The following is a 27899-nucleotide window of genomic DNA, read 5'->3' as shown; positions in this document are numbered from 1 at the left end:
CAGACGCCATACTATCCCTGCCTCACTGTTAGACGTTTACGTCCCCTTCTGACTCAACAAGCATTAGGAGATGCGTCACACGGAGGAGTGTCCTTTCCTGCTCGAATGAAAGAGGAACCTGCCTTGTGCGCGCTGACGTCATGCAAGTGCGACGGTCGTCCTGCGCCCCGGTCTTTACACGTGATTGTTGTAGCTGCAGCGTGGCCAGTGCTCTAAGAACATGGACGGTCCTAGCGTGGTGCCTAGCGATCTCTTCCCTCAAGTTCTGCACTTTTTGCAGGAGAACAAGTTTACTAACGCTGCTAAAGAGTTCAGCAAAGCTACTGGGGTGGTGAGTAGCCTTTAATTGCCTGGGATTTTCGTCGTAATTATGAGCGACATGTTGCAAACAAATTATTCGCACTCGTGGACTACATAGTTGTGCGACTGAAATCCCCGTTAACTCTGCTTGGTTTTCTGTAGAAGGTCCGGCAATGAAATCGTCTCCGCCACATTACTATTAAGTACAGGTATGGGACCTGTTATCCAGAATTCTCGGGACCTGAGGTTTTCCGGATAGCGGATCTTTCTGAATTTGGATTTTCATACCTTAAGTCTACTAGAGAATCATGTAAACAATAAATAAATCCAATGGGCTGGTTTTGCTTCCAATAAGGATTAATTGTATCTTAGTTGGGATCAAGTACAAGCTACTGTTATATTATTACAGAAGAAAAGGAACTGCATTTTAAAAATGTGAATTATTTGGATAAAATTGAGTCTATGGGAGACGGAGCTTTCTGGATAATGGGTTTCTGGATAACGGATCCCATACCTGTACTAAGATTTGTTTCTATAGATCTATAATATACAATGTGAGACTGCCGGCTCTTTCAGCCCATGGCCATTAAGCTTAGAAACTGTAATTCTCTCACAGCTCCACTGTCAAACCTGGGAAAACTAGTGCTCCACTACAATATAGGTTATGTATGTGTGAAAGCTATGCAGTAATATATATATAGACATTCACTTTAAATCAATTGTAAAGCTTTCAGGCATAGCCATAATCCGGCACATAATATATTGCTTGGATCCCTGTGAGCAATACTGACCCCCCCCATTCTGACATAATGACTTCAGTTTAACATTTATTTATATATACCTTTTAGATAATGTGCATTTATATAGATTTTTTTTTTTTTTAATTATACACGTATTAACGCTGCTTTTGGGTAATGAAAATCTTACCACATTTGGATAGGAATAATTCCTTCATTTCGTTTCGATTTTTTTTGAGCGACACTGGAGTAATGATTAAATGGTTAAAAGCTCTATCTACTGAAGACAGGTTGCTGAAAGCCATCCTACAAAAGCAGGCACTCCATTAGAACCTATAGAAACCACTCTCTTGGAATAATATTGGAATACTCTGTTTTTCAGTAGAGTTAATTTAGTGCTACAAGGTAATAGTAGTGAAACAAGGATTTGTTCTTTTAATATGACAGATATTTGCAGTTTAATATTAATTTTTCAACTGCAGCAATGACCAAGGTAGACCCCCTTTAAAAGCAGAGAGGAACATGACCCCATCTAAAAACAAATGCTCCATAAGGCTACATATTGCTATTGCTACTTTTTATTCCTCAGCTTCCTATTCAGGTCTCTCTTATTTCAGTCTCTTATTCATATCAGTGCATGGTTACTAGGATAATTTGGACCCTAGCAACCAGATGGCTGACATTGCAAACTGGTGAGCTGCTGAATACCAAGCTGAATAACGCAAAAACCACAAATAATAATAAAAAATGAAAACCAATTGCAAATTGTCTCAGAATATCCCTCTCTACATCATACTAAAAGTCAAGTTTAAGTTCATGTTTATTTTCTTAAAACCGATATTGTAATATCTGTAAAAGTAAAAAATCCACTTTTCCATTTTTACAGAAAGATAATGATTCTTGCCCAACTTCTCTTCTGGATATATTTAGCGACTGGGTGAAGTAAGTATTTGTATTGTTGTTTTCTCTGTCGTCTTAGGGGGACACAGGGAACCATGGGGTTAAGCTCCATCCTCCAGGAGGCAGGACACTTGAAATTAATTAATTAAGGGGCGTGCCCTTCAGGCTTTACCCCCTACACTGTACCTTCCTATTCAGTTTTTTAAGTGTCCTGCTCCCGGGAGGTTGGACCGACGTGTGATTCCACGTTCAGCCCATGGCTGATACCCGGGGTGAGGCCTGAAAGCAGGGTTACCTGTCTTTTAATAGGAAGCCCCCTACGAGGTGAAACGCACCGGGGTCACTCTCTAGCTATTGCTATATCGACCACCCAGACGTTGCCTGCACTGACTGATTCAGGGCAGAAGGTTTGGCCGGTGTGGGGGTAAGTGGCACATCTCCTGTATTCTGCAGTAACGTTGCCTTATGGTTTGGGGCCCCCCCCCCCCTACTGGGCTACCCCCCCCCACCCCTGGGGGGGGCGACCCCCCCCCTCTCCCCCCCCCTCCCCCTGCTCTCTCTCTCCCGCTCCAGCACCTGCTCTGCCTGCTCCTCGGCTCCTTCTGCGTCTATTGCGCACTCTGGGCTTGACTCTGGAGGGAGGTGGACGGGTCCGTCTATCTGCGCAATGAAGTGGAACGCAATGCGTTCCACTTCCTCTGTTCGCCGGCGGCCATTTTCTTGGGCGCGAAAGTGAGCGCATGTGCGCATGCGCGCACGGGTTGGAACGCAACTTGCGTTCCAGCGGCCATTTTGGAACGGAGATCCGAAGGGAGAGCAGCAGGCAGCTACTCTTTCTGTCTAAAAAAGTCTGGAGGTGATTTAGGCAGTGCCCCTTTCTCTCTACCTTCCTATTCTATGGCAGAAGGTAGGTCAGTGGGACTGTTCACAAGGGCAGGGGGGAAGAAGCCCTTAACAGCACAGGTGAGATACCTTGCTTGCTCAAAATGCCAGAAAAAGTTTCCAGGGGGCCAGGCTGAGCCGCTTTGTGGGTCCTGCTCCTTGGAGCAGGGGGATACTACTGCTCATGGGGGCCTCTCAGCTGCGTCAGCTATGACTGCTCCGCAGACGGTTTCTCAGGATTTAGACTCTGGAGCTGCAGCAGAGCCTCCTCCCCCTCTTTGGGCAGTCCAATTATCTCAATCTCTGGCATCATTACAAGGGTTGCCTGCCATTGCAGATAACCTTGGAAAGGTTCTTGTTCAGCTTAGCCATAAAACTGGCGCCAAGCGTAGACGGGTGAACGACGCAAGAGGGGACACTGTCAACTCTGCTGTGTCTGACGAATCTTCCCCTGAGCTCCACTCTTCTCACTCTGAAGGTGAGGTTGGATCTTCTGACTATTCATCCGCAGATGAGGAAGAACATCAGGATGAGGGAAAGGATCGTGACAGTTTTCATGATGTAGACGGGATTATTAAGGGTGTCCTTGAGGTTCTTAATATATCCCAGAAGCCCAAACAGACAGGAGAGGCACCTAGCCTATTCAAGAGGCAACATAAGTCAGCTGTATGTTTCCCAGAAAATGAACAACTTCAAGGTTTAGTTCAGAATGAGTGGAATTCCCCTGAACACAAGTTTCAGGCGACTAAAAAATTCTCTAAATCATATCCCTTTCCAAAAGAGCTAGTTGATACTTGGTCTAATCCACCATCAGTTGATGCCCCAGTTTCTAGACTGTCAAAGTCCACCACATTACCAGTTACTGACGCAGCAGCATTTAAGGACCCTTCTGACAGAAGGCTAGAGGGGTTCCTTCGTGCAATTTACACCTCTGCAGGGTCGGCTCTACGCCCTTGCCTGGCTTCAGCGTGGGTCTCCAGAGCCATACAGGCATGGTCTGAGTCGCTGGCCAAGGACATTCTAGACGGGGTTCCCCGACAGGAGTTGTTATCGTCGGTACAGACTATTGCTGAGGCATCTAGTTACCTTTGTGACACAACCCTTGATACTTCACAAATTACTGCCCGGACTTCAGCATTGTCCGTAGCAGCTCGCAGAACATTATGGCTCAAAAATTGGTCTGCGGACCTTAGTTCCAAAAAGTCACTCACTTCTCTGCCGTTCAAGGGACATCGTCTGTTTGGAGAAGAACTGGAGAAGATTATCTCCCAGGCGACGGGGGGGAAGAGTACCTTTCTCCCACAGACCAGAGGCCGAGCATCTACCTCAAATAGAAGGGGGAAATTTTTTCGTGGCCAAAGTGGCAGATTTTCAAGGCGTAACAATTCGCCACAAAGGTCCCACTTTCGGGCCAAAGTCGGTGAGAAAGGCCGGCCCGCTTGGAAAAACAACAGGCCTCACAACAAACCCTCAGGGGAGAAGCCCGCCTCAGCATGACGGGGCATCACCTCCGGAATCGTTGGATTGGATAGGGGGCAAATTACTTCGATTCCGGGAGGAATGGATGAAGCATTCTTCAGATGCATGGGTCACAGAAATAGTGACAGAGGGTTATCATTTAGATTTCTCAAGCACGCCACCCGGAAGATTCCTCATGTCCAGAGTCCCCCACTGTGCTCAGAAGGCTCAAGCCTTTGTACAATGTATAGAAAAGTTGGAGCGATCCGGGGTAATCAGTCCAGTACCAACCAAAGAGAGATTCTCCGGTTTTTACTCGAACCTATTTACAGTACCAAAGAGGGACGGTTCTCTCAGACCTGTGCTCGACCTCAAGGGTCTCAACAAATTCATCCGATCAGTACGGTTCAAGATGGAAACGTTGAGATCTGTCATTCGAGGGATGGAACAGGGGCAACTGATGATGTCCCTGGACATAAGGGACGCATACCTGCATGTTCCAATTTGGCCCCCCCATCACCGCTACCTACGATTTGCCTTCCAGAACAAACACTATCAATTTGTGGCTCTCCCATTCGGATTGTCGTCCGCTCCCAGGGTTTTCACCAAGTTGATGGCGGTGACAGCTGCAACGTTGAGACTGCAGGGGATTTCCGTGACCCCCTATCTGGACGACCTCCTGTTAAAGGCCAGTTCAGAATCGAGGGCCAAGGAGCATCTAAACCAAGCAGTTCGGCTACTTCAGAGTTTCGGATGGACCATCAACTGGTCGAAGTCCAGCCCAGATCCCAGTCACAGGATGATATTCCTCGGCCTGGAATTCGATACGATCACACAGACTGTAACATTACCCATGGACAAGCAGGCCAGGATCAGAGATCAAGTTCAACATCTTCTGTCCAGTCAAAGCACGACAGTACACAAGGCGATGCAAGTACTGGGAACAATGGTTTCAGCCATCGAGGCAGTTCCATTTGCACAAATACATCTTCGGTCTCTCCAAGCCAACATTCTAGCAACGTGGAAAGGGGGACCTCTATCCCGCCCCATGTCCTTGTCACGTCAGGCGAGGGCGGAATTACAGTGGTGGATGAGATCGGAGAATCTAGCTGCAGGTCAATCGTGGGCAACACCGGAGTGGATTGTGATATCAACAGACGCCAGCCTCCAGGGCTGGGGGGCAACATGGGACGAGCAGTCTGCCCAAGGGCTTTGGTCTCCAGAGGAAGCCAAACTACCAATAAATATTCTAGAGCTGAGAGCGGTAAAATTGGCCCTCGTCCAGTGGACAGACCGATTCAGAGAAAAGCCCATACGCGTCCAAAGCGACAATGCTACGACAGTAGCGTACATAAATCGTCAAGGAGGGACACGAAGTCGGGCGGCCCTGGCAGAAGCCAGACAGATTCTTCTCTGGGCGGAAAACAACTCAGTGAAATTATCTGCAATACACATTCCAGGAGTGTCCAACACAAAAGCGGACTTTCTCAGTCGGAATCAGCTGGATCCAGGAGAATGGGAACTGCATCCAGAGGCGTTCAATCAGCTGACAGACCAGTGGGGAATCCCCATCATAGATTTAATGGCTTCCAGAAACAATCGAAAAGTACCAAGATTCTTTGCCCGCCGCAGGGATCCGTTAGCAGTGGGGGTGGATGCCATGACTCAGAGCTGGCACTTCAATCTAGCATATGTCTTCCCACCTCTTCCAATGCTACCAAGGGTCCTCAAAAAGATAAAGCAATCTCAGTTGATAGTCATTGTAGTGGCACCGTATTGGCCCCGGAGGACCTGGTTCACCGACCTGCAGGAGATGTCAATAGAACAGCCGATCCGGCTGGACAGCAGACCAGATCTCCTCCTGCAGGGACCCATATTACATCACAATCCCGGACTCTTCGCTTTGACGGGATGGCTGTTGAAAGGTCCATCTGGCGACGCCAAGGGCTAGATGAAGAAGTCATTCTCACTATGATAAAAGCTCGAAAAGCCTCGTCTTCCAAATCATACCACAGAGTGTGGCAGTCTTACCTCAATTGGTGCAAGGAGTCTCATTTTCCATTCCTTGAATTGCAGCTACCACGGATCCTTTCCTTCCTACAAAGAGGACTACAATTAGGTCTTAAGCTCAGCTCGCTCAAGGTCCAGGTGTCAGCCTTGTCAATCCTGTTTCAATCTCGTTTGGCGAATGAAGACTTGATACGCACGTTTCTGCAGGGAGTGGCCCATATCGTGCCGCCATTCCGTACTCCGGTGGCTGGCTGGGATCTCAATGTAGTGTTGGAAGCTCTGCTGGATCCACCATTCGAACCATTGTCTTCTATTTCCGATACATGGGTCACCTATAAGGTAGTGTTCCTCGTGGCGATATCATCGACCAGACGGGTTTCCGAACTTAGTGCCTTATCGTGTGCTCCTCCTTATCTCATATTCCATAAAGATAAAGCCGTTCTTCGTACGCTTCCAACCTTTCTACCCAAGGTAGTTTCAGACTTTCATATGAATCAAGAAATTGTGGTTCCTTCTCTATGTCCGGAACCCAAGAATGAGAAGGAACGCAGACTTCATAACTTGGACGTGGTCAGAGCATTACGATGGTATGTGGACAGATCTAAATCTTTCCGAAAGTCGCAGGCCCTGTTTGTTATACCATCGGGCCCTCGTCGGGGCCAGGCAGCCTCAAAAGTGACAATATCAAGATGGATCAGAGAATCAATCAAGCAAGCATACTCTGCGAAGGGAAGATCGGCGCCTGAAGGACTTCGGGCTCACTCCACCAGAGCAGTGGGAGCCTCATGGGCGTGGCGAAACTCTGCTTCCTTGGAGCAGATCTGTAAGGCGGCTACCTGGTCTTCTGTTCACACTTTCTCTAAAATTTACAAAGTTGACACCTTTTCCTCAGCCGAGGCTGCCTTTGGGCGACAGGTGTTGCATTCAGTAATTAAATAAATTTGCAGTACTCTTGTACATAGTTATAGCTCGCTCCCACCCTGCTGTTTGGGACTGCTTTGTTAAGTCCCCATGGTTCCCTGTGTCCCCCTAAGACGACAGAGAAAACAGGATTTTTGATACTTACCGTTAAATCTGTTTCTCTGTAGTCATAAGGGGGACACAGGGCTTCCCACCCTTGTCGAGCTATTGACATTTGGTCTAGTTTTGTTCAGTTTCACTGTTTACTTTCTGCCTGTGTATTTCGGTGATTACGTTCGCAGCTTTGGGACAAACTGAATAGGAAGGTACAGTGTAGGGGGTAAAGCCTGAAGGGCACGCCCCTTAATTAATTAATTTCAAGTGTCCTGCCTCCTGGAGGATGGAGCTTAACCCCATGGTTCCCTGTGTCCCCCTTATGACTACAGAGAAACAGATTTAACGGTAAGTATCAAAAATCCTGTTATTCTGCATTTGTGTATATACATTTATAAATCTGATATTTCTTGGACATTGTGTATAAATACGACCAATATATTCTGCGGTTGTGAGAGAGGACCATATTAATGTGCCAATACGGTCCTCACCCTGATGGGAAAATCAGGTCTAACAACCTGTTATCTGCATGATTTTTGGCTAGGTTTTAGATGGGTCTCACCCATGGGCCACTAAGCTGACAACTTGTTCCAGAAGTATCGCCTGCAGAGCTGTTACCGGCCTGTGGATGGCAACCTTAATGCTGTTCATTTGCTAGATCATCGCATTTAAAATTTCTTACCAGTGGTTACATTTGTAAACTACAGCTTAGTAGAATTGCACAAAATAAATTGTTCCCATTTCTTAAAGGAAAACTATACCCCCAAAATGAACATTTAAGCAACAGATAGTTTACATCAAATTAAGTGGCATATTAAAGAATCTTGCCAAACTGGAATAAATCTTGCTCTTTTACATCTCTTGCCTTAAACCACCATTTCGTGATGGTCTGTGTGCTGCCTCAGAAATCACTGACTAGAAATACTACTACTCTAACTGTAACAGGAAGAAGTGTGGAAGCAAAAGACAGAACTGTCAGTTGATTGGCTCATGTGACCTTACAAGTGTGTTTTGTTTGATATGTTTGTGTGCACAGTGAATCATACAATGCCAGGGGGCGGCCCTTATTTATTAAAATGGCAATTTTCTATTTATGATTACCCAATGGCACATAATAATAGAAAAGTATCTTATTATGAAAATGGTTTATTTACATGAAGCAGGGTTTTACATATGAGCTGTTTTATGCAATATATTTTTATAGACGTACATTGTTTGGGGGGTATAGTTTTCCTTTAACCGTACTATACCCTAACCAATGAGAGATTGTTAGTGGAAAATTTTATCTCTAGGATAACTTAAATGAATGCATTTATTAGGTCACCAGACGCAAAGAAGAGAAAGCCACCAGCTAATGGCTTGCCTAAGAAAAAGTCTGCAAAGGAGTCTTCCAGCAGCGAAGACAGCTCCAGTGAGGAGGATGAGCCTCCTGCAAAAAAAAGAGGTGGGTCATTTGCACTTATACTGAAATATTACAGCAGTTAGAACAATATTGTTCCAAATTATACATGTAGGTATGTTCTGAACGATTTTGTGTATTGGAGAACTTTTCCAGTAACCATGCCTACATTCTTCTTATAACAGCTCAGCCTGCAGGAGGGAAAAAGCCTGTTGTGAAGGCAGTCCAGCCAAAAAAAGCCAAGAGCAGCAGTGAGGACTCCAGTGATGAATCTGATTCTGAAGAAGAAACAAAGAAACCTCCTGCTGTAAGACAACTTTAAGATCTGTATTTCTCTGTCGTCTTAGGGGGACACAGGGAACCATGGGGTTAAGCTCCATCCTCCAGGAGGCAGGACACTTGAAATTAATTAATTAAGGGGCGTGCCCTTCAGGCTTTACCCCCTACACTGTACCTTCCTATTCAGTTTTTTAAGTGTCCTGCTCCCGGGAGGTTGGACCGACGTGTGATTCCACGTTCAGCCCATGGCTGATACCCGGGGTGAGGCCTGAAAGCAGGGTTACCTGTCTTTTAATAGGAAGCCCCCTACGAGGTGAAACGCACCGGGGTCACTCTCTAGCTATTGCTATATCGACCACCCAGACGTTGCCTGCACTGACTGATTCAGGGCAGAAGGTTTGGCCGGTGTGGGGGTAAGTGGCACATCTCCTGTATTCTGCAGTAACGTTGCCTTATGGTTTGGGGCCCCCCCCCCCTACTGGGCTACCCCCCCCACCCCTGGGGGGGGCGACCCCCCCCCTCTCCCCCCCCCTCCCCCCTGCTCTCTCTCCCGCTCCAGCACCTGCTCTGCCTGCTCCTCGGCTCCTTCTGCGTCTATTGCGCACTCTGGGCTTGACTCTGGAGGGAGGTGGACGGGTCCGTCTATCTGCGCAATGAAGTGGAACGCAATGCGTTCCACTTCCTCTGTTCGCCGGCGGCCATTTTCTTGGGCGCGAAAGTGAGCGCATGTGCGCATGCGCGCACGGGTTGGAACGCAACTTGCGTTCCAGCGGCCATTTTGGAACGGAGATCCGAAGGGAGAGCAGCAGGCAGCTACTCTTTCTGTCTAAAAAAGTCTGGAGGTGATTTAGGCAGTGCCCCTTTCTCTCTACCTTCCTATTCTATGGCAGAAGGTAGGTCAGTGGGACTGTTCACAAGGGCAGGGGGGAAGAAGCCCTTAACAGCACAGGTGAGATACCTTGCTTGCTCAAAATGCCAGAAAAAGTTTCCAGGGGGCCAGGCTGAGCCGCTTTGTGGGTCCTGCTCCTTGGAGCAGGGGGATACTACTGCTCATGGGGGCCTCTCAGCTGCGTCAGCTATGACTGCTCCGCAGACGGTTTCTCAGGATTTAGACTCTGGAGCTGCAGCAGAGCCTCCTCCCCCTCTTTGGGCAGTCCAATTATCTCAATCTCTGGCATCATTACAAGGGTTGCCTGCCATTGCAGATAACCTTGGAAAGGTTCTTGTTCAGCTTAGCCATAAAACTGGCGCCAAGCGTAGACGGGGTGAACGACGCAAGAGGGGACACTGTCAACTCTGCTGTGTCTGACGAATCTTCCCCTGAGCTCCACTCTTCTCACTCTGAAGGTGAGGTTGGATCTTCTGACTATTCATCCGCAGATGAGGAAGAACATCAGGATGAGGGAAAGGATCGTGACAGTTTTCATGATGTAGACGGGATTATTAAGGGTGTCCTTGAGGTTCTTAATATATCCCAGAAGCCCAAACAGACAGGAGAGGCATCTAGCCTATTCAAGAGGCAACATAAGTCAGCTGTATGTTTCCCAGAAAATGAACAACTTCAAGGTTTAGTTCAGAATGAGTGGAATTCCCCTGAACACAAGTTTCAGGCGACTAAAAAATTCTCTAAATCATATCCCTTTCCAAAAGAGCTAGTTGATACTTGGTCTAATCCACCATCAGTTGATGCCCCAGTTTCTAGACTGTCAAAGTCCACCACATTACCAGTTACTGACGCAGCAGCATTTAAGGACCCTTCTGACAGAAGGCTAGAGGGGTTCCTTCGTGCAATTTACACCTCTGCAGGGTCGGCTCTACGCCCTTGCCTGGCTTCAGCGTGGGTCTCCAGAGCCATACAGGCATGGTCTGAGTCGCTGGCCAAGGACATTCTAGACGGGGTTCCCCGACAGGAGTTGTTATCGTCGGTACAGACTATTGCTGAGGCATCTAGTTACCTTTGTGACACAACCCTTGATACTTCACAAATTACTGCCCGGACTTCAGCATTGTCCGTAGCAGCTCGCAGAACATTATGGCTCAAAAATTGGTCTGCGGACCTTAGTTCCAAAAAGTCACTCACTTCTCTGCCGTTCAAGGGACATCGTCTGTTTGGAGAAGAACTGGAGAAGATTATCTCCCAGGCGACGGGGGGGAAGAGTACCTTTCTCCCACAGACCAGAGGCCGAGCATCTACCTCAAATAGAAGGGGGAAATTTTTTCGTGGCCAAAGTGGCAGATTTTCAAGGCGTAACAATTCTCCACAAAGGTCCCACTTTCGGGCCAAAGTCGGTGAGAAAGGCCGGCCCGCTTGGAAAAACAACAGGCCTCACAACAAACCCTCAGGGGAGAAGCCCGCCTCAGCATGACGGGGCATCACCTCCGGAATCGTTGGATTGGATAGGGGGCAAATTACTTCGATTCCGGGAGGAATGGATGAAGCATTCTTCAGATGCATGGGTCACAGAAATAGTGACAGAGGGTTATCATTTAGATTCTCAAGCACGCCACCCGGAAGATTCCTCATGTCCAGAGTCCCCCACTGTGCTCAGAAGGCTCAAGCCTTTGTACAATGTATAGAAAAGTTGGAGCGATCCGGGGTAATCAGTCCAGTACCAACCAAAGAGAGATTCTCCGGTTTTTACTCGAACCTATTTACAGTACCAAAGAGGGACGGTTCTCTCAGACCTGTGCTCGACCTCAAGGGTCTCAACAAATTCATCCGATCAGTACGGTTCAAGATGGAAACGTTGAGATCTGTCATTCGAGGGATGGAACAGGGGCAACTGATGATGTCCCTGGACATAAGGGACGCATACCTGCATGTTCCAATTTGGCCCCCCCATCACCGCTACCTACGATTTGCCTTCCAGAACAAACACTATCAATTTGTGGCTCTCCCATTCGGATTGTCGTCCGCTCCCAGGGTTTTCACCAAGTTGATGGCGGTGACAGCTGCAACGTTGAGACTGCAGGGGATTTCCGTGACCCCCTATCTGGACGACCTCCTGTTAAAGGCCAGTTCAGAATCGAGGGCCAAGGAGCATCTAAACCAAGCAGTTCGGCTACTCCAGAGTTTCGGATGGACCATCAACTGGTCGAAGTCCAGCCCAGATCCCAGTCACAGGATGATATTCCTCGGCCTGGAATTCGATACGATCACACAGACTGTAACATTACCCATGGACAAGCAGGCCAGGATCAGAGATCAAGTTCAACATCTTCTGTCCAGTCAAAGCACGACAGTACACAAGGCGATGCAAGTACTGGGAACAATGGTTTCAGCCATCGAGGCAGTTCCATTTGCACAAATACATCTTCGGTCTCTCCAAGCCAACATTCTAGCAACGTGGAAAGGGGGACCTCTATCCCGCCCCATGTCCTTGTCACGTCAGGCGAGGGCGGAATTACAGTGGTGGATGAGATCGGAGAATCTAGCTGCAGGTCAATCGTGGGCAACACCGGAGTGGATTGTGATATCAACAGACGCCAGCCTCCAGGGCTGGGGGGCAACATGGGACGAGCAGTCTGCCCAAGGGCTTTGGTCTCCAGAGGAAGCCAAACTACCAATAAATATTCTAGAGCTGAGAGCGGTAAAATTGGCCCTCGTCCAGTGGACAGACCGATTCAGAGAAAAGCCCATACGTGTCCAAAGCGACAATGCTACGACAGTAGCGTACATAAATCGTCAAGGAGGGACACGAAGTCGGGCGGCCCTGGCAGAAGCCAGACAGATTCTTCTCTGGGCGGAAAACAACTCAGTGAAATTATCTGCAATACACATTCCAGGAGTGTCCAACACAAAAGCGGACTTTCTCAGTCGGAATCAGCTGGATCCAGGAGAATGGGAACTGCATCCAGAGGCGTTCAATCAGCTGACAGACCAGTGGGGAATCCCCATCATAGACTTAATGGCTTCCAGAAACAATCGAAAAGTACCAAGATTCTTTGCCCGCCGCAGGGATCCGTTAGCAGTGGGGGTGGATGCCATGACTCAGAGCTGGCACTTCAATCTAGCATATGTCTTCCCACCTCTTCCAATGCTACCAAGGGTCCTCAAAAAGATAAAGCAATCTCAGTTGATAGTCATTGTAGTGGCACCGTATTGGCCCCGGAGGACCTGGTTCACCGACCTGCAGGAGATGTCAATAGAACAGCCGATCCGGCTGGACAGCAGACCAGATCTCCTCCTGCAGGGACCCATATTACATCACAATCCCGGACTCTTCGCTTTGACGGGATGGCTGTTGAAAGGTCCATCTGGCGACGCCAAGGGCTAGATGAAGAAGTCATTCTCACTATGATAAAAGCTCGAAAAGCCTCGTCTTCCAAATCATACCACAGAGTGTGGCAGTCTTACCTCAATTGGTGCAAGGAGTCTCATTTTCCATTCCTTGAATTGCAGCTACCACGGATCCTTTCCTTCCTACAAAGAGGACTACAATTAGGTCTTAAGCTCAGCTCGCTCAAGGTCCAGGTGTCAGCCTTGTCAATCCTGTTTCAATCTCGTTTGGCGAATGAAGACTTGATACGCACGTTTCTGCAGGGAGTGGCCCATATCGTGCCGCCATTCCGTACTCCGGTGGCTGGCTGGGATCTCAATGTAGTGTTGGAAGCTCTGCTGGATCCACCATTCGAACCATTGTCTTCTATTTCCGATACATGGGTCACCTATAAGGTAGTGTTCCTCGTGGCGATATCATCGACCAGACGGGTTTCCGAACTTAGTGCCTTATCGTGTGCTCCTCCTTATCTCATATTCCATAAAGATAAAGCCGTTCTTCGTACGCTTCCAACCTTTCTACCCAAGGTAGTTTCAGACTTTCATATGAATCAAGAAATTGTGGTTCCTTCTCTATGTCCGGAACCCAAGAATGAGAAGGAACGCAGACTTCATAACTTGGACGTGGTCAGAGCATTACGATGGTATGTGGACAGATCTAAATCTTTCCGAAAGTCGCAGGCCCTGTTTGTTATACCATCGGGCCCTCGTCGGGGCCAGGCAGCCTCAAAAGTGACAATATCAAGATGGATCAGAGAATCAATCAAGCAAGCATACTCTGCGAAGGGAAGATCGGCGCCTGAAGGACTTCGGGCTCACTCCACCAGAGCAGTGGGAGCCTCATGGGCGTGGCGAAACTCTGCTTCCTTGGAGCAGATCTGTAAGGCGGCTACCTGGTCTTCTGTTCACACTTTCTCTAAATTTTACAAAGTTGACACCTTTTCCTCAGCCGAGGCTGCCTTTGGGCGACAGGTGTTGCATTCAGTAATTAAATAAATTTGCAGTACTCTTGTACATAGTTATAGCTCGCTCCCACCCTGCTGTTTGGGACTGCTTTGTTAAGTCCCCATGGTTCCCTGTGTCCCCCTAAGACGACAGAGAAAACAGGATTTTTGATACTTACCGTTAAATCTGTTTCTCTGTGGTCGATAGGGGGACACAGGGCTTCCCACCCTTGTCGAGCTATTGACATTTGGTCTAGTTTTGTTCAGTTTCACTGTTTACTTTCTGCCTGTGTATTTCGGTGATTACGTTCGCAGCTTTGGGACAAACTGAATAGGAAGGTACAGTGTAGGGGGTAAAGCCTGAAGGGCACGCCCCTTAATTAATTAATTTCAAGTGTCCTGCCTCCTGGAGGATGGAGCTTAACCCCATGGTTCCCTGTGTCCCCCTATCGACCACAGAGAAACAGATTTAACGGTAAGTATCAAAAATCCTGTTATGTGGTTGATATAAAAAAAGAACCATACTGGTGTCCCTTCTCTTTACATATAGGCAAGATATGGTTGTAAAACCTCTTGTTACCACCCTATAATTTCTTAAGTAGAACCCTTTTGTTACCTTGGTAGATATGGCAAGCTCCAGAATTTAATAGTGCTGATGGCTGAACTGACTGAATGGCCAAAACCACACAATATTAATGTTTTTTTTTTTTGTCTCCCCATAGAAAAAGCCTGCCCAAACACCAAAGGTAGCCGCTGTAAAAACTCCAACTCAAAAGAAGGCTAAGAGCTCCAGCTCTGAATCCAGCAGTTCAGAAGATGAAGCCTCTAAGAAAAAGCAACCTGTGATTAAAGTCCCTCCAAAGCAGGGTAAGAGCATTTTATCATTTAGCAACTAAGGATTACTTCTTTAAATATTTTTCTTATGTCTGTCTTTTCTTTATTTTACAACAGCCGTAGTAAAGGCTGGCTTAGCGAGCAACAATGGAAAAACAGCAGACTCCAGTAGCAGTGAGGACTCTGACAGTCCCCCAGCAAAGGTAACATTTTTTTTTTCCTGCAGCCTGGTTGTGTGTCCAAGACCATCCATACCATTTCAGTCCTCCCTATTCTCTCATAAACAGGCAGTTCCTAAACTCCAATTCACTTTAGTGCCAGAAATAACAAAAAGTATGTTTAGCACAAGCCTGTTCATTGAGGTCATATTGAAAATGGGTGTATACTGTTTCTTTAAAATACTGTTTGTCATATAGCAATTCAGCTGCTCTCTATTTACTTTATTGTTTTTTATTTTTTTCATAAAAAGATGTTCTTTAACCTTTGATAAATATGACTAAAAATCCTAAAATAGCTGTGGAGCTCCACTGTGAGTAACTCTGTAGAAATCAATTTTCATACATCTATATTCATCTCTCTCATGTAGCTAGTTTTCTATAGTATGTTGGTGAATGAAAAAAAAAAAGCCCTATTGCATTTGTGGATTTATATGCATCTTTGATAATGACTGGTAGGGTGGAGGCTTCAACTGCTCCGCAGTTACTGAACCAAAAGCACTTGTTCCAAATAAGCAATTATCCAGTCTTATTTTGTGGAAATAAGGGCATCAATGTTTAAATATTTTCTAAACAGTGGTCCAGAAAATGTAATTGGCGTGCACCACAAATCTTCCATTAATCAACCCTCGGGTTTACTCAGTCCATTAAGCTGACACAGAGTTTTTGAATCTACAGCTTTGATTATACTGTTTTGGTTTGTCTTGTCTCCAATGCTAACTTAATCTTTTATTTTGTACCCCATTGGAAGAAAAATGAATACTTGGTTGTGCCTAGTATTCACAGTTACAGCTCATTTATAAACACTGTGCAAATTTGCACCTCAGCAGTAACCTTTGGCAACCAATGATTTTTTTTTTTTTTTTGCAGTTGTAGTTTAACCTGCAGTGTTTATAAATGAGACTGTCATTTGTTATACTTAATGTTTGTGTTGAACCCACAACGGACTAATAAACTTCTGTCTCTTCATGTAGAAGACAGCTGCCACAAAGACACCTCCAACCAAACCCGCCACAGCAGCTAAGCCACAAGCAAAAAAAACAGCAGGGAAGAAAAGTTCCAGTAGTGAGGACTCTTCAGACAGTTCTGATGAAGAGCAGAAGACTGCAAAAAGCAAACCAAAGCCAGGTCTGAACCATCTTAAGCAGTCAGGCCATCCAATGTTCGGAGTTGCTGCTCTAGTTTTAAACTGTACTTGGAGCACAACCTTGTTATGAAATACCACCCTGCCTGTCCATTCCCTGTGTGGTAGTAAGAAATGAATATTATGGGTTTTTGTGCTTGGGATACACACAGGGGGTTGTTAAAGTGTTCTCAGAAAGAGTTAATGAAATGTTTCTTTTACAAGAACTTGAACTGTTAGGTAATCCCCAATGCAGATCATGATACATGCTTTGTATAGTTTGATAGTAAACATTTATTCATTGTTTTAAAGGTGTCTATAGTGCTGTACCACCACCCACGTCGGTCTCTAAGAAAAAGACACTGTCACAACCTGGCACCAAAGCTAAACCAGAAAGCAGTGATTCTTCAGACAGCAGTGATGAGGAGGAACAGCCTGCAAAAAAAGGTTTTTTTTTTTTTTTTCTTTTTTTTTTTACATGTTGTTTTTATGTTTAAGGGGTGGCATCCATTTATTTGTTTTAATACAATAGCAATGTAATATATTTTGTTGAAACCCTTGACTAAACGTTCTTACAGAATATGCCTGCGAGTACATCCCATGGTGTGTTTGCATCCAAGTTCTATTAGTCGGATATTCTTTTTAGAAGAAGTCACTTTTGGGAATTAACCTTGCTGCCAAAATAGCCATGGCCTTGCTGTTGGTGTGCTTTGCTTGGTCAGAACTGTTTTAATATGTAAAGCCTATTCAAAAAATGCCAAACATTCACATAACTTGTGTGGGGAGGAAGATTATATTTTTTAAAATAAAAAAAAATAGTGCATATTTGGGAAATTTGTGATTTTCTGCACCTTGTTGTGCTTATTGTATAATGTGGGTGGAAGTACCAGCCTGTGCTTCTGATTCTGCAGCTAAATGTGCTCTGTTACATTTGTGTGGAAATCATCCACCACATTTAGGGTGGGAGGGTAAAGTACTGCTCAGCCATAGTTGCAGATATGTTTGCCAATGTAGTTATGTTAGTGACATTTCTGTTCATATCCTCCCTGATGTCTGTAATAGCTCATTTAAAATACTAAGAAAAATAAAGGAAGGCAATTTAAGGAGTAATACCTTTTATATCACATGTAGTTTCTCACCAATGCACATTACCACCAGTGAACGTTTTGTCGACTGCGGTTGTTCAGTTATTTCTAGGGATGCGCCGATTCCAGGTTCGGGATTCGGCCGAATCCTTGTGTGTGGCCGAACCGAATCCTAATTTGCATATGTAAGTTAGGTGTGGGAAGGGAAATCACGTGATTTTTCAGCTCCACATGGAAGTAAAATATTCTTTTCCACTTTTTCCTTTCCCGACTCTAATTTGCATATGCAAATTAGGATTTGGTTTGGTACTCGGCCGAATCTTTCACAAAGTATTCATGGATTTGGCCAAATCCCAAATAGTGGATTCAGTGCAACGGGCAACGAAACATCCCATGTGCCATTGTCCTTAGAGGTCTAATGGTTCCACATCACAGAAAAACAAAGCAATGTGTAGGTTATACCACCAGCTTTTTCAATTATTGCTGGTGGAAAAGCATTTTAGGGAGATTTGTTACCCTTATGAACTATAAAACAAAGTACAGGTATGGAATCCGTTATCCAGAAAGCTCAATTACAGGTTGCTGTCTCCTACTCTTTTAGCCAAATAATCCAAATTTGTAAAAAATGGTTTTTTTTTCTCTGTAATAAAACCGTACATAGTGCTTGATCCAAACTAAGATTTAATTACTCCTTATTGGAAGAAAAACTAATCTATTGGGTTTATTTAATGTTTAAATTGTTTTCTAGTAGAATTTAGGTATGAAGATCCAAATTGAAGAAACATCCGTTATCCGGAAAACCCCAGGTCCCGAGTATTCTGGATAACAGGTCCTATACCTGTGTATATATAAACTGTAAACTCTTTTCAGGCTAAAGAAAGCACTTTTAAATTATAACTCTTTAACATAAAAAGCAAAACTCTCTGTTTGTATGTATTATATTTTGAGTGGTGAGGTATTTTTTTTTTTGTTTTGTTTTTTTTTTTTATCCTTTTTGGAAAATCCTGGATATAAAAGTAACTGCTCCTGCTTTGATATTATACATTTCTTATTTTTACCCATTTCGTTAAAGCTAAAATTGTTCCAGCAAAGGCTGCTGCTTCTGCCCCAAAACCCTTGGCCAAGAAAGCAGAGACCAGCACAGACAGTGAATCTGGTGAGTTTCTTCTAATCCCTAACTTAGAGTGTATACTTACTGGTATGGGTCAGATGTCATAAGCTTCCCCCCCCCCAACTGTAGCCCATTCGGTTACTTCGTTGTGCATTGTATCTGCTTCTGAGTTGCTTTGCAAGAGTTCTGCAATAGATTTACTTGTTCTGTTTTTTTTAAATAGTGATTTTGTGGGCTTAAGCTGTTTCAAATCTGCTTTGGTGCTTTAAAGGCATATAGGTCTTTTGTAGTCTGTTTCTGTTTTTGTAGTCTGTTAATGAAGTTTTATCCTAGCAATGGTACCAGAATACTTCTAAACATTTAAAAAAAATAGTTTGCGTGTTGGTCTTACGGTTGATAAGGTTGTCATATTGGGACCCTTTATGGTAATGGTGCACAGGGCATATTGACTGTCGTGCCCTGCGGCTAGGAATGGTGTGGTCAAAATGCAGTGCGTCTGTCACCACTTCTAATGCCATTGAATGGCAAGTGCCCTGTTAAACACTAAACAGTGTGCACCAAATGGGGTGTTTACATTCAGTAGTATTAGGGGTGGTAAATAAAAGAAATGGGTTTGGCCTAGTAAGATTGCTTGTCTGTAAATAGATGGAATTCCCAAGCTTGCAAGACATATTGGATTTCTTCTTAATTTTGCAACTGTGGTAATTTCAACAATGTTTGTGATCTTCTGTGTAGATTCTAGCAGTGAAGATGAAAAGAAATCCTCCGTAAAGCTAGGTGTAAAGGCTGCCCCTAAAAAAGCTCCTGCCGCGCCAGATGCTAAAAGCACTCCAGTAGCTGCTGCTAAAAAGTCTGCTCCAGCAAAGAAGGCTTCCAGCTCTTCAGACTCTGGTATGGTTCAGAAGAGAGGGTTGCTTGCAAGACGAATGTACGTCTAGATGGATCTGTAGGCAGATTTTAGAGCAAAACTAAATGTGTGCACCTTGGTAAGATGCATAAAGAAAAATACATTTGAATTCAATTACTGTGGCACTAGTTATATTTACCTTTTAATGTGTTTAAGTAAGAGCTATGATACAGGGTACTACTTTGTAACCAGCTACTTGTAATGACTACAAAATGCCAGAAAATACCCTGCCCTAGACAATATTGAGAATTGTCTCTGCTAAAACGCACTTTGTCTTAGCAGAGACAATTGTCAGTATTGTCCATTTTTGCAGCTGCTGTAAGTAGCTCCATGTGTCCTTGCCCTGAAAAAAAATTTGCATGAAAATCAAGTTCTATTATACTTGATACAGCCTAAATGAGAATATGTGCCTCCTAAAAATGTTCTTTATGTTGACAAAATAATACAGTTTAACCAAATCCTTTGGTACTGTAGCAATTAACCAGTGTGATGGAAGGCCTACAGAATGGTTGCCAAACTGTTTGAAGGCAGTCCTATGTACTTCTAGTACGTTAAAGTACTAGCTATACATTTTGTAAAAAAAGGTTTCTTTAATCAAGAAAGCCCTGAAATAATGCAGTGCCATTTTCCATAGCTGCCTAAGTAAATAAAAAAATATTTATTTTTAAATGCAGATGTTAAGAATTCTGTACCAATGAGTGAGGTAGAGGGCAAACTCAGTAGTGTTATAAACCATTCTGCCCTGACTTCCCTTTAGTTTCTCTGCATGCCTTTAGTGGTACACTGCTGGAATCACTGAGGCCCAGTTGCAAAAATATTGATCTAGCAAATGCTACCATATTGCATTATTTTACCCTTTCTTTGAATATCTAATACATACATTAGGTCTCAAATCTTGACTTTTCTATCACGTTCTTTAAGCATAGTAGATTTCATTGTTTGACACTTAATCCTCTTGATGTAGACTCCAGCAGTGATGAAGAAACTACAACTAAACCTGCAGCAAAAACAACCCCTGCAAAGAGTGCTGCCACACCAACATCAAAAACACCCACAAATAGCAAAGCCACACCAACATCAAAAACACCCACAAATAGCAAAGCCACACCAACATCAAAAACAACACCTGCCAAACCAGGAACCCCCAAAACTTCCACTGCCAAAAAGGATTCAAGTTCATCAGACAGTTCGGGTAAGTGGAAAAACAAATGAGCTGTCAGGATATAATGAGAGTTACATTCTTTATTGAAGAAAAATAGGGGAGATAAAAGGACACCTGTCAAATTATAGTCACACTGGTGCTTCTCTCTCGGTAGTGTTATAAACCATTCTGCCCTGACTATCCTTTAATTTCTCTGCATGCCTTTAGTGGTACGCTGATGGATTCTCTGCTGCCCAGTTGCAAAAATATTGATCTAGCAAATGCAACCATATTGCATTATTTTACCCTTCTTTGTTTGAATTTTTAATACATACATTAGGTTTCAAATCGTGACTTTTCTGTCACATGTTCTTTAAACATAGTAGGTTTCATTGTTTGACACTTAATCCTCTTGATGTAGACTCCAGCAGTGATGAAGAGACTACAACTAAACCTGCAGCAAAAACAACCCCTGCAAAGAGTGCTGCTACACCAACTTCAAAAACACCCACAAATAGCAAAGCCACACCAACATCTAAGAAAACGCCTGCCAAACCAGGAACCCCCAAAACTTCCGCAGCCAAAAAGGATTCAAGTTCCTCAGACAGTTCTGGTAAGTGGAAAAACGCTTATATAATGATATAAGGAAAGCTACATACTTTATTGAAGAAAAATAGGGGAGATAAAAGGACACCTGTCAAATTATAGTCACACTGATGCTTCTCTAATAAAACTAAAAGTCAAGCCATGTGTAGTAGCTGCTATATATGAGGACATTTGTCAGAATTGTATCATTTAACAGGCATGCTAAACATTTTTTTTGAATTATGTAATGTTCTAAAACTTTAGACTCAAGCAGTGATGAAAAGAAAACTCCTGCCAAGCCTGCTGCTAAAACCACTCCTGCCAAGCCTGCTGCTAAAACCACTCCTGCCAAGCCTGCTGCTAAATCTACCCCAGGCAAGCAAGTTCCAACTAAAAAAGAATCCAGTTCTTCAGATAGCTCAGGTATTTGCACTGTTATCCAATTTAAATAAAATAAAAAAAATCTTCAAATTATGTAAGGGCTAAGATGGTTATTAAGACAGTGAGCAATTCAGTATTCCTTATACCATTGTATATAACTGGAAATGTACAGTATCAACTAGTCTTTTTAGTGTGTAAAAATTAGTTGTTTTGTAAAGATCATTTTGCTATTTCTGTTCAGTGGTTCATGGTTATTTTAAAATCCTGATCTTCTCTTTGTTTTCTTATTTTGTGTAGATTCCAGCAGTGAAGATGAAAAGAAATCCTCTGCAAAGCCAGCTGTTAAGACTACACCTGGGAAAGCAACTTCCAAGCCAGTTGTTGCTTCAAAGCCTGTTCCTGCAAAGAAGGCTTCCAGCTCTTCAGGTATGATTCAGCCTTGTGTGAGTGGTTGGGTTCAGTGGGAATGTATATGTCCAAGTGTGCTCTATAGGCAGAGTATGGTATGGTTAATAAAGGAAATTAAATCTTAAATCAATTTCCTCTACACCCATTTAAAAAACTTGCATATAAAAAAGTTGCATGGAAATCAGGTTGCACTGTAGATTATATTGTCTAAATAAGACAATGCATGCCTAACATAATTTGCCTATTTTAGGCAACATTAATTGTCAAGCTATGTACTACATGTATCTATTATTCAGAAAGCCCAGAAATACATCATTGTAGGTTTTTGAATGATTTCCTTTTTTTGTGAAATGTGGCAGTTTTTCTTCCCTGATGTTAGATTGAATCCATGCACATGCCAAAGCAGTCATAACTTGTATTATTTGTTGCTTGAATTAAATGTGGTTTATTAAAATTAATGTATGGTGCCCCACATTACATAAAGATTTATTTGGATTTTATTTTCCTGTAGACCTGAGCGTATTTAAGTAAAACGGTCTAGCACTCATATACGCTTATATACTCTATGCTAGGAATTATATTTACCTTTCCTTGTGCAGCAACATCTGTTTTTCAGTTTAACGTATTGCCCCATAATGTATTTTAGACTCTGATAGCTCCGAAGAAGAGACAACAAAAACTACTAAACCACTTACAAAGCCGTCCCCAGCAGTAAAGACCTTGCCTCCCAAGAAAGCAGAAAGCAGCTCTGACAGTTCCAGTGATTCAGATTCTGAGAAGAAAACTAAACCTGCAAAACCACCTGCCAAATCTGCAACACCAGTTAACACCAAGGCTCCAGCTCAAAACAAGGCTTCGAAGGCTAGTTGCTCTGACTCTGATTCAAGCAGTGAAGAGGAGGGGAAGAGCAAGCAACCCACTGGGAAATCCCCAGCTGCTAAAGCTACTGTTCCTCCAAAGAAGAACCCAGTGGCTGTTAATAAGGACAAGCCCAGCAGCAGCTCCTCGTCAGACAGTTCTGGTGATGACGAAAAACAAAAACCTAAACAAGCAGCAGCAGCAAAAGATGGGAAGCAAGGAGCAAAGGCTGCAAAGCCAACTCCAAAGAAAGCTGCAAGTAGCAGTTCTGAAGATAGCAACTCAGATGAAGATGTCTCAAAGGCTAAAAAAACAAATACTGCAGCTTCTAAATCTCCAGTTACCACACCAAAAGCCGTACCTGCTGCTAAAAAAGAAAGCAGCAGTGAGAGTTCCGATTCTGAAGATGAAAAGCAAGGTGGTAAAAACACCTCTACTACCAAGATAGCAAATTCCACTCCTAAAGCAGCGGCTGCAGAGAGTTCTGAAGAAAGTTCTTCCAGTGAGGATGAAGGAAAAGCTAATGGTATGTTATGTTTTTGTTTTTTTATAAGTTTCGTCTTCACTTGCACCTGCAGCTATTAAAGGACCAGTAACACCATTTTTTATTTTTAGAAAAAAAAAATGCATATCCATTACTTGCCTCAATATGCTGATCTTTCCTGCTGTTTGGGTAAGACATCAGAAAAAAGTAAAACCGGCACTGTCCCACGACGTCCACAGGGTCTCCGCCATTTTCTTGCTTGTTTTCTGCTTCTCCCTTACGTGCTCGCTGCTGTGTCTCTCTTCCGGCACCCGACTTCCTGGCTTGTGATGTCACTTCCGGTTTTGTGACCGTCTTTAGCCCCCAGTGTTGTACTCCATGCAGCCCTCTGGTTTTGTCTCTTTCTCCCACCATTTCTATCTTCTCTTGCTGTTCTGTTCGATTCCCTGCATTTCTCTCTCTCCCTGCTCCTTTACCCAGCCGTTCCTTTAGATTGCCTGCCTCCCCGTGCATCTCGCTCTCTCTGCCTGCTCGTTTACCCAGCCGTTCCGTTAGATTCCCTGCCTCCCCCTGCATTTCTCTGTCTCTCCCCGCTCCTTTACCCAGCCGTTCCTTTAGATTGCCTGCCTCCCCGTGCATCTTGCTCTCTCTCTCTCTGCCTGCTCGTTTACCCAGCCGTTCCGTTAGATTCCCTGCCTCCCCCTGCATTTCTCTCTCTCCCCGCTCCTTTACCCAGCCGTTCCTTTAGATTGCCTGCCTCCCCCTGCATGCGCTCTCTCTCTGGAGCCTCAGCCTTTCTCTCCTGCGGCAGTTTCATTCATCACCGCTCTGGCTCCCACGCTGTATTTTGACTTCCGGTTACTTCCGGTACTGTGCGGCGGAACAGCGTCGGGGACGCGCACAAAGTGGTCGCCTTGTCGCCGTTTTCCATGGCAATGGAGAATAGGTAATCTAACAATTTTTTTAAAAAAATGCTAGGTATATTATATTAATGTAGTAGGGCATGACCATTATTTTTAACATATAGAATGGATTTCTTAAATAAAAATTTTTGATGTTACTGGTCCTTTAAGCCAAATGGAGGCGCGTCTGCTGAAATGTTGTCTTGGAACATTAAAGAGAACATGTCCAAAGTAACACATGAAATGTTATGTATAGCAGGCTAAGACTGGTCATTGAAGACGTTTGTTCTGGATTGTATTATGGCACTGGGCACTTCAGCAAGTTAGCTAATTCTTCCTATGCTGATATGGTTCATTCCCACCCACCTATTTCTGGTGCTGCTAGATAGCTTGTCACCCAGAGAGTGACATAGGGCCACATTGGGTGACCGTTAAGTTTGGACAAACATACATGTATGGCCTTTGCTATGATTTGCTAATAATCCATGCCATACCGTTTATCTTTTGTTAAATAGCTAATCATGTTCAGTCTGATATTTCTGTTCCAAGATGATTACAAGCTCTCACTTGACCTCGGATAAGTCATGTCCTGGAAATGAATGCTCTCTCCTTAATGGACAATATGATACAGAAATGGAATTCTGTTGTGGCTCATTGCCTACATACAAGTAGACAAAAATGGCACTAAGTGTTCCTCTTTATAGTTCATTAAATAACTCCTGCTCTCTCACTTTTATCACTGCACTGATGTCATGCCACCTGTCTTGAGGTTGACAGTACACATAGTACTACAGTTTATGCTAAGCCCTCAATCCGTTAGATCTAGATGTTTTTCCATTAATTTAATGTCGGTGAATAGGTTCTCTTAACAAGAAACATATTCCACTTTCTTACAGGAACTTCTGGTAAAAGGAAAAGAGAAAGTACAGGCAATGCAGAATGTGAAGCTGTGACACCAGAAAACAAGAAATTAAAAGCTAAATCCCCAAACACCTTTCCCAAGGTTAACAAGAAGGTGAGAAACTAAGCATACGTCTACAAAATGACTTTTAACGTCAAGAGTGGTGGATGGTGCCTTATAGGTTCACCGTGTGCAACGATGTCTGTGCCTTTATATGAAGGTGTTTTTATACTTAAAAAATAATAAAACTGGCAATGAATTTAATAGGAGTCTCTGTGTTTATTGTATCTCAGAAGTTGACCCCCCTTTGTTCATATCTTGAAGACAAATGTAACTTTAGCATATTTACGTATTTGCATTTCTCACCCTGCTACACTTGGTCCAGAAATGTAAATTGCTCTCTAGAAACTCTAGAGAGGCAGATTTATTGCAAAAGAATATTTTGCTGTGTTTAAAGTTACTGTTCAGGTTTTTCTCTTGTACATCTTTTAGTTTGTCATTCAAATGAATACGTTTGCTTGTGTCAACAGCACTAGTAACTATTAGAAATGCCCTGTTGGTGAGCTGAATTGAAATGCATGCTGCAAAAAAATAAAGTAAAGATCTGATTTGTAGCTATGGGTCACTGAGCTTTTATATTTTAACAGGAATAAGGAATCATCCTTGAATATGTTCATTCTCTTTATGTTAGGAGTAAGAGCTTCTAGCATGTTCTTTGATATAAGAAAAGACTCAAAAATATTAGTTAACATCAATTGTGCAAAATTCTTTGTTTGTTAAGTATTTGCTTTTGGATACAATGCAGGAACTCAAAAATACCCCATTCCGAAGGGTAGTAGAAGAAGACATAGAAATCAATCCTCGTATGGCTGATAATGCATTTGATGCAAAGGTAAAGGCTGTCTATTTTCCTATCTGTTCTGAAATTTATCTAGATTTCATACCTTCTTCGCACATTTCATTCCATTGTTAGATGGTAGTGGTACCAATTCCTAAAGTTCAGTAGTCTACAGCTCATTATTCTTTACATTTAAGCCATGACCACACACTTTTTACTCATTTCCGTAACTTCTGTGTTGCTTATGGGAACAATGGCAGTTATTTTGGTTAGCTTTGTGTAGTTGAAACAAATCACCAGGGTCTGGTGTAACCCACACTTGCACAGGCCAATCCATATGGCAGCACGCAGTTTAACCAACATTCTGAAGTTGACCAGTTCACACACCGCCAACTCGGTTTTAGTCTTTTAGTCTAGACTAAAATAAGGTGTTGGGGTACATCTCCTCCAAAAAGCAAGTTACACACTTTGCACATACACTGTTGCTGGTACATGTATGGGATCCGTTATCCAGCAAGATCCGAATTACAGAAAGACCGTCTCCCATAGACTCCATTTTATCTAAAAAATACAAATTTTAAAAAATGATTTCCTTTTTCTCCGAAATAATAAAACCGTACATTGTGCTTTATTGTACATTGATTGTACATTTAGATAATTAATCCTTATTGGAAGCAAAATCAGCCTATTGGGTTTATTTAATGTTTACATTATATTCTAGTAGACTTAAGGTATGAAGATCCAAATTACAGAAAGCTCTGTTACCCATAAAGCCCCATGTCCTGAGCATTCTGGCTAAAGGGTACTATACCGGTACTAACATCTCAATGAATAATTATTCATATATATTTAGAAATGCTAGAACGGTGCACTGGATATTTTTTTTATTTAACATTTCATAGTAGCTACACAATCTTATTACATTAGTTGGATGATCTGGTGTAATTCAGATATTTGCCTGAAAGCAAAGTTTTCTGCGCTATTGCAGATACACATATCCCAGTATACTGATGTTTTTTTGCATTTGTTCAGTTCCTTTCTTTTAGCCAAGATTAATGCCAGACATAGCAGTCTCCGCAGGCCGAGAATCTGTTTATGCTTCCAGGTGCAGGTACGCAAGGTGGATTTTGGCGCCAAAACGCAAACTCTCGAATTTCAGCGACATCTGCCATGTGTGTGTGCACCAGGCCCAATGTAATTTATCAAGGATTCTTGGCCTGTGCTTCTCAATAGAATGAGACACTGTCTGGCATTAGCCTAAATCTCTATCCTGTTTAGTGACACTCACTGTTGCTTGTCTCAGTCAAATACTCATGTACCTTGTTATTCCATAATCCTGTGAATGAAGTAGAATGTGCCTCTAAATCCAATGTTCTATGTATAACCTTGTTTGTCACATTTGTTTCCAGAAAGGAGCAAAGGGAGACTGGGGCGAGAAGGCCAATAATGTCCTTAAATTCACAAAGGGAAAATCGTTCCGCCATGAGAAGACCAAAAAGAAACGTGGCAGTTACTGCGGAGGTGCAATTTCCACATCTGTAAATTCAATTAAATTTGACAGTGATTGAAAGGACTGCGAGGAAGAACTTTTTCCTGGTTGAACTGCAAGCACATGATCTAGGAAACGGTGGAATTGTCTCAGAGCTAATACTGATTCTGGAATCTATACTTTTATTAGCAGTTTCCAACAACGTTTTGGCAGTTGGTAAATGGACAAAAGACGTTTAAGTCAATTTGTGACCAACTTCTGTTTGGATTCAAAAGATTTAGAGAGTTAACAACCTTATAATATGAACTGTTTCTTTCAATTCATTGTTTTATGTACTAATTTCAAATCGTGCTCGGAATGAAAGCTTTTGTTTTAAAAGATTAGATTTTATTTGTCTGATTTTCTGTAATCTTGAAATAAAATCTTTCAAGTCAA

General features: G+C 43.4%; 1 protein-coding gene across 1 annotated transcript; it reads left to right on the top strand.

The window, feature by feature from the left end:
- Window positions 1-134: 134 nt before the first annotated feature.
- Window positions 135-27899, top strand: nolc1.L (nucleolar and coiled-body phosphoprotein 1 L homeolog). Its single transcript, NM_001088086.2, is given in 19 exon segments — window positions 135-331; window positions 1924-1979; window positions 8621-8745; window positions 8886-9007; window positions 14925-15069; window positions 15154-15239; window positions 16226-16379; window positions 16687-16821; window positions 18532-18615; window positions 19306-19461; window positions 20442-20559; window positions 20599-20669; window positions 21040-21231; window positions 21468-21626; window positions 21882-22010; window positions 22639-23376; window positions 25133-25251; window positions 25943-26029; window positions 27385-27899. Coding segments are annotated over 19 exon segments (2946 nt in total). The 5' UTR covers window positions 135-220; the 3' UTR covers window positions 27544-27899.

Source organism: Xenopus laevis, chromosome 7L (assembly GCF_017654675.1).
Source record: "Xenopus laevis strain J_2021 chromosome 7L, Xenopus_laevis_v10.1, whole genome shotgun sequence".
NCBI lineage: Eukaryota > Metazoa > Chordata > Amphibia > Anura > Pipidae > Xenopus > Xenopus laevis.
This window is presented reverse-complemented; position numbering and strand designations above follow the sequence as displayed.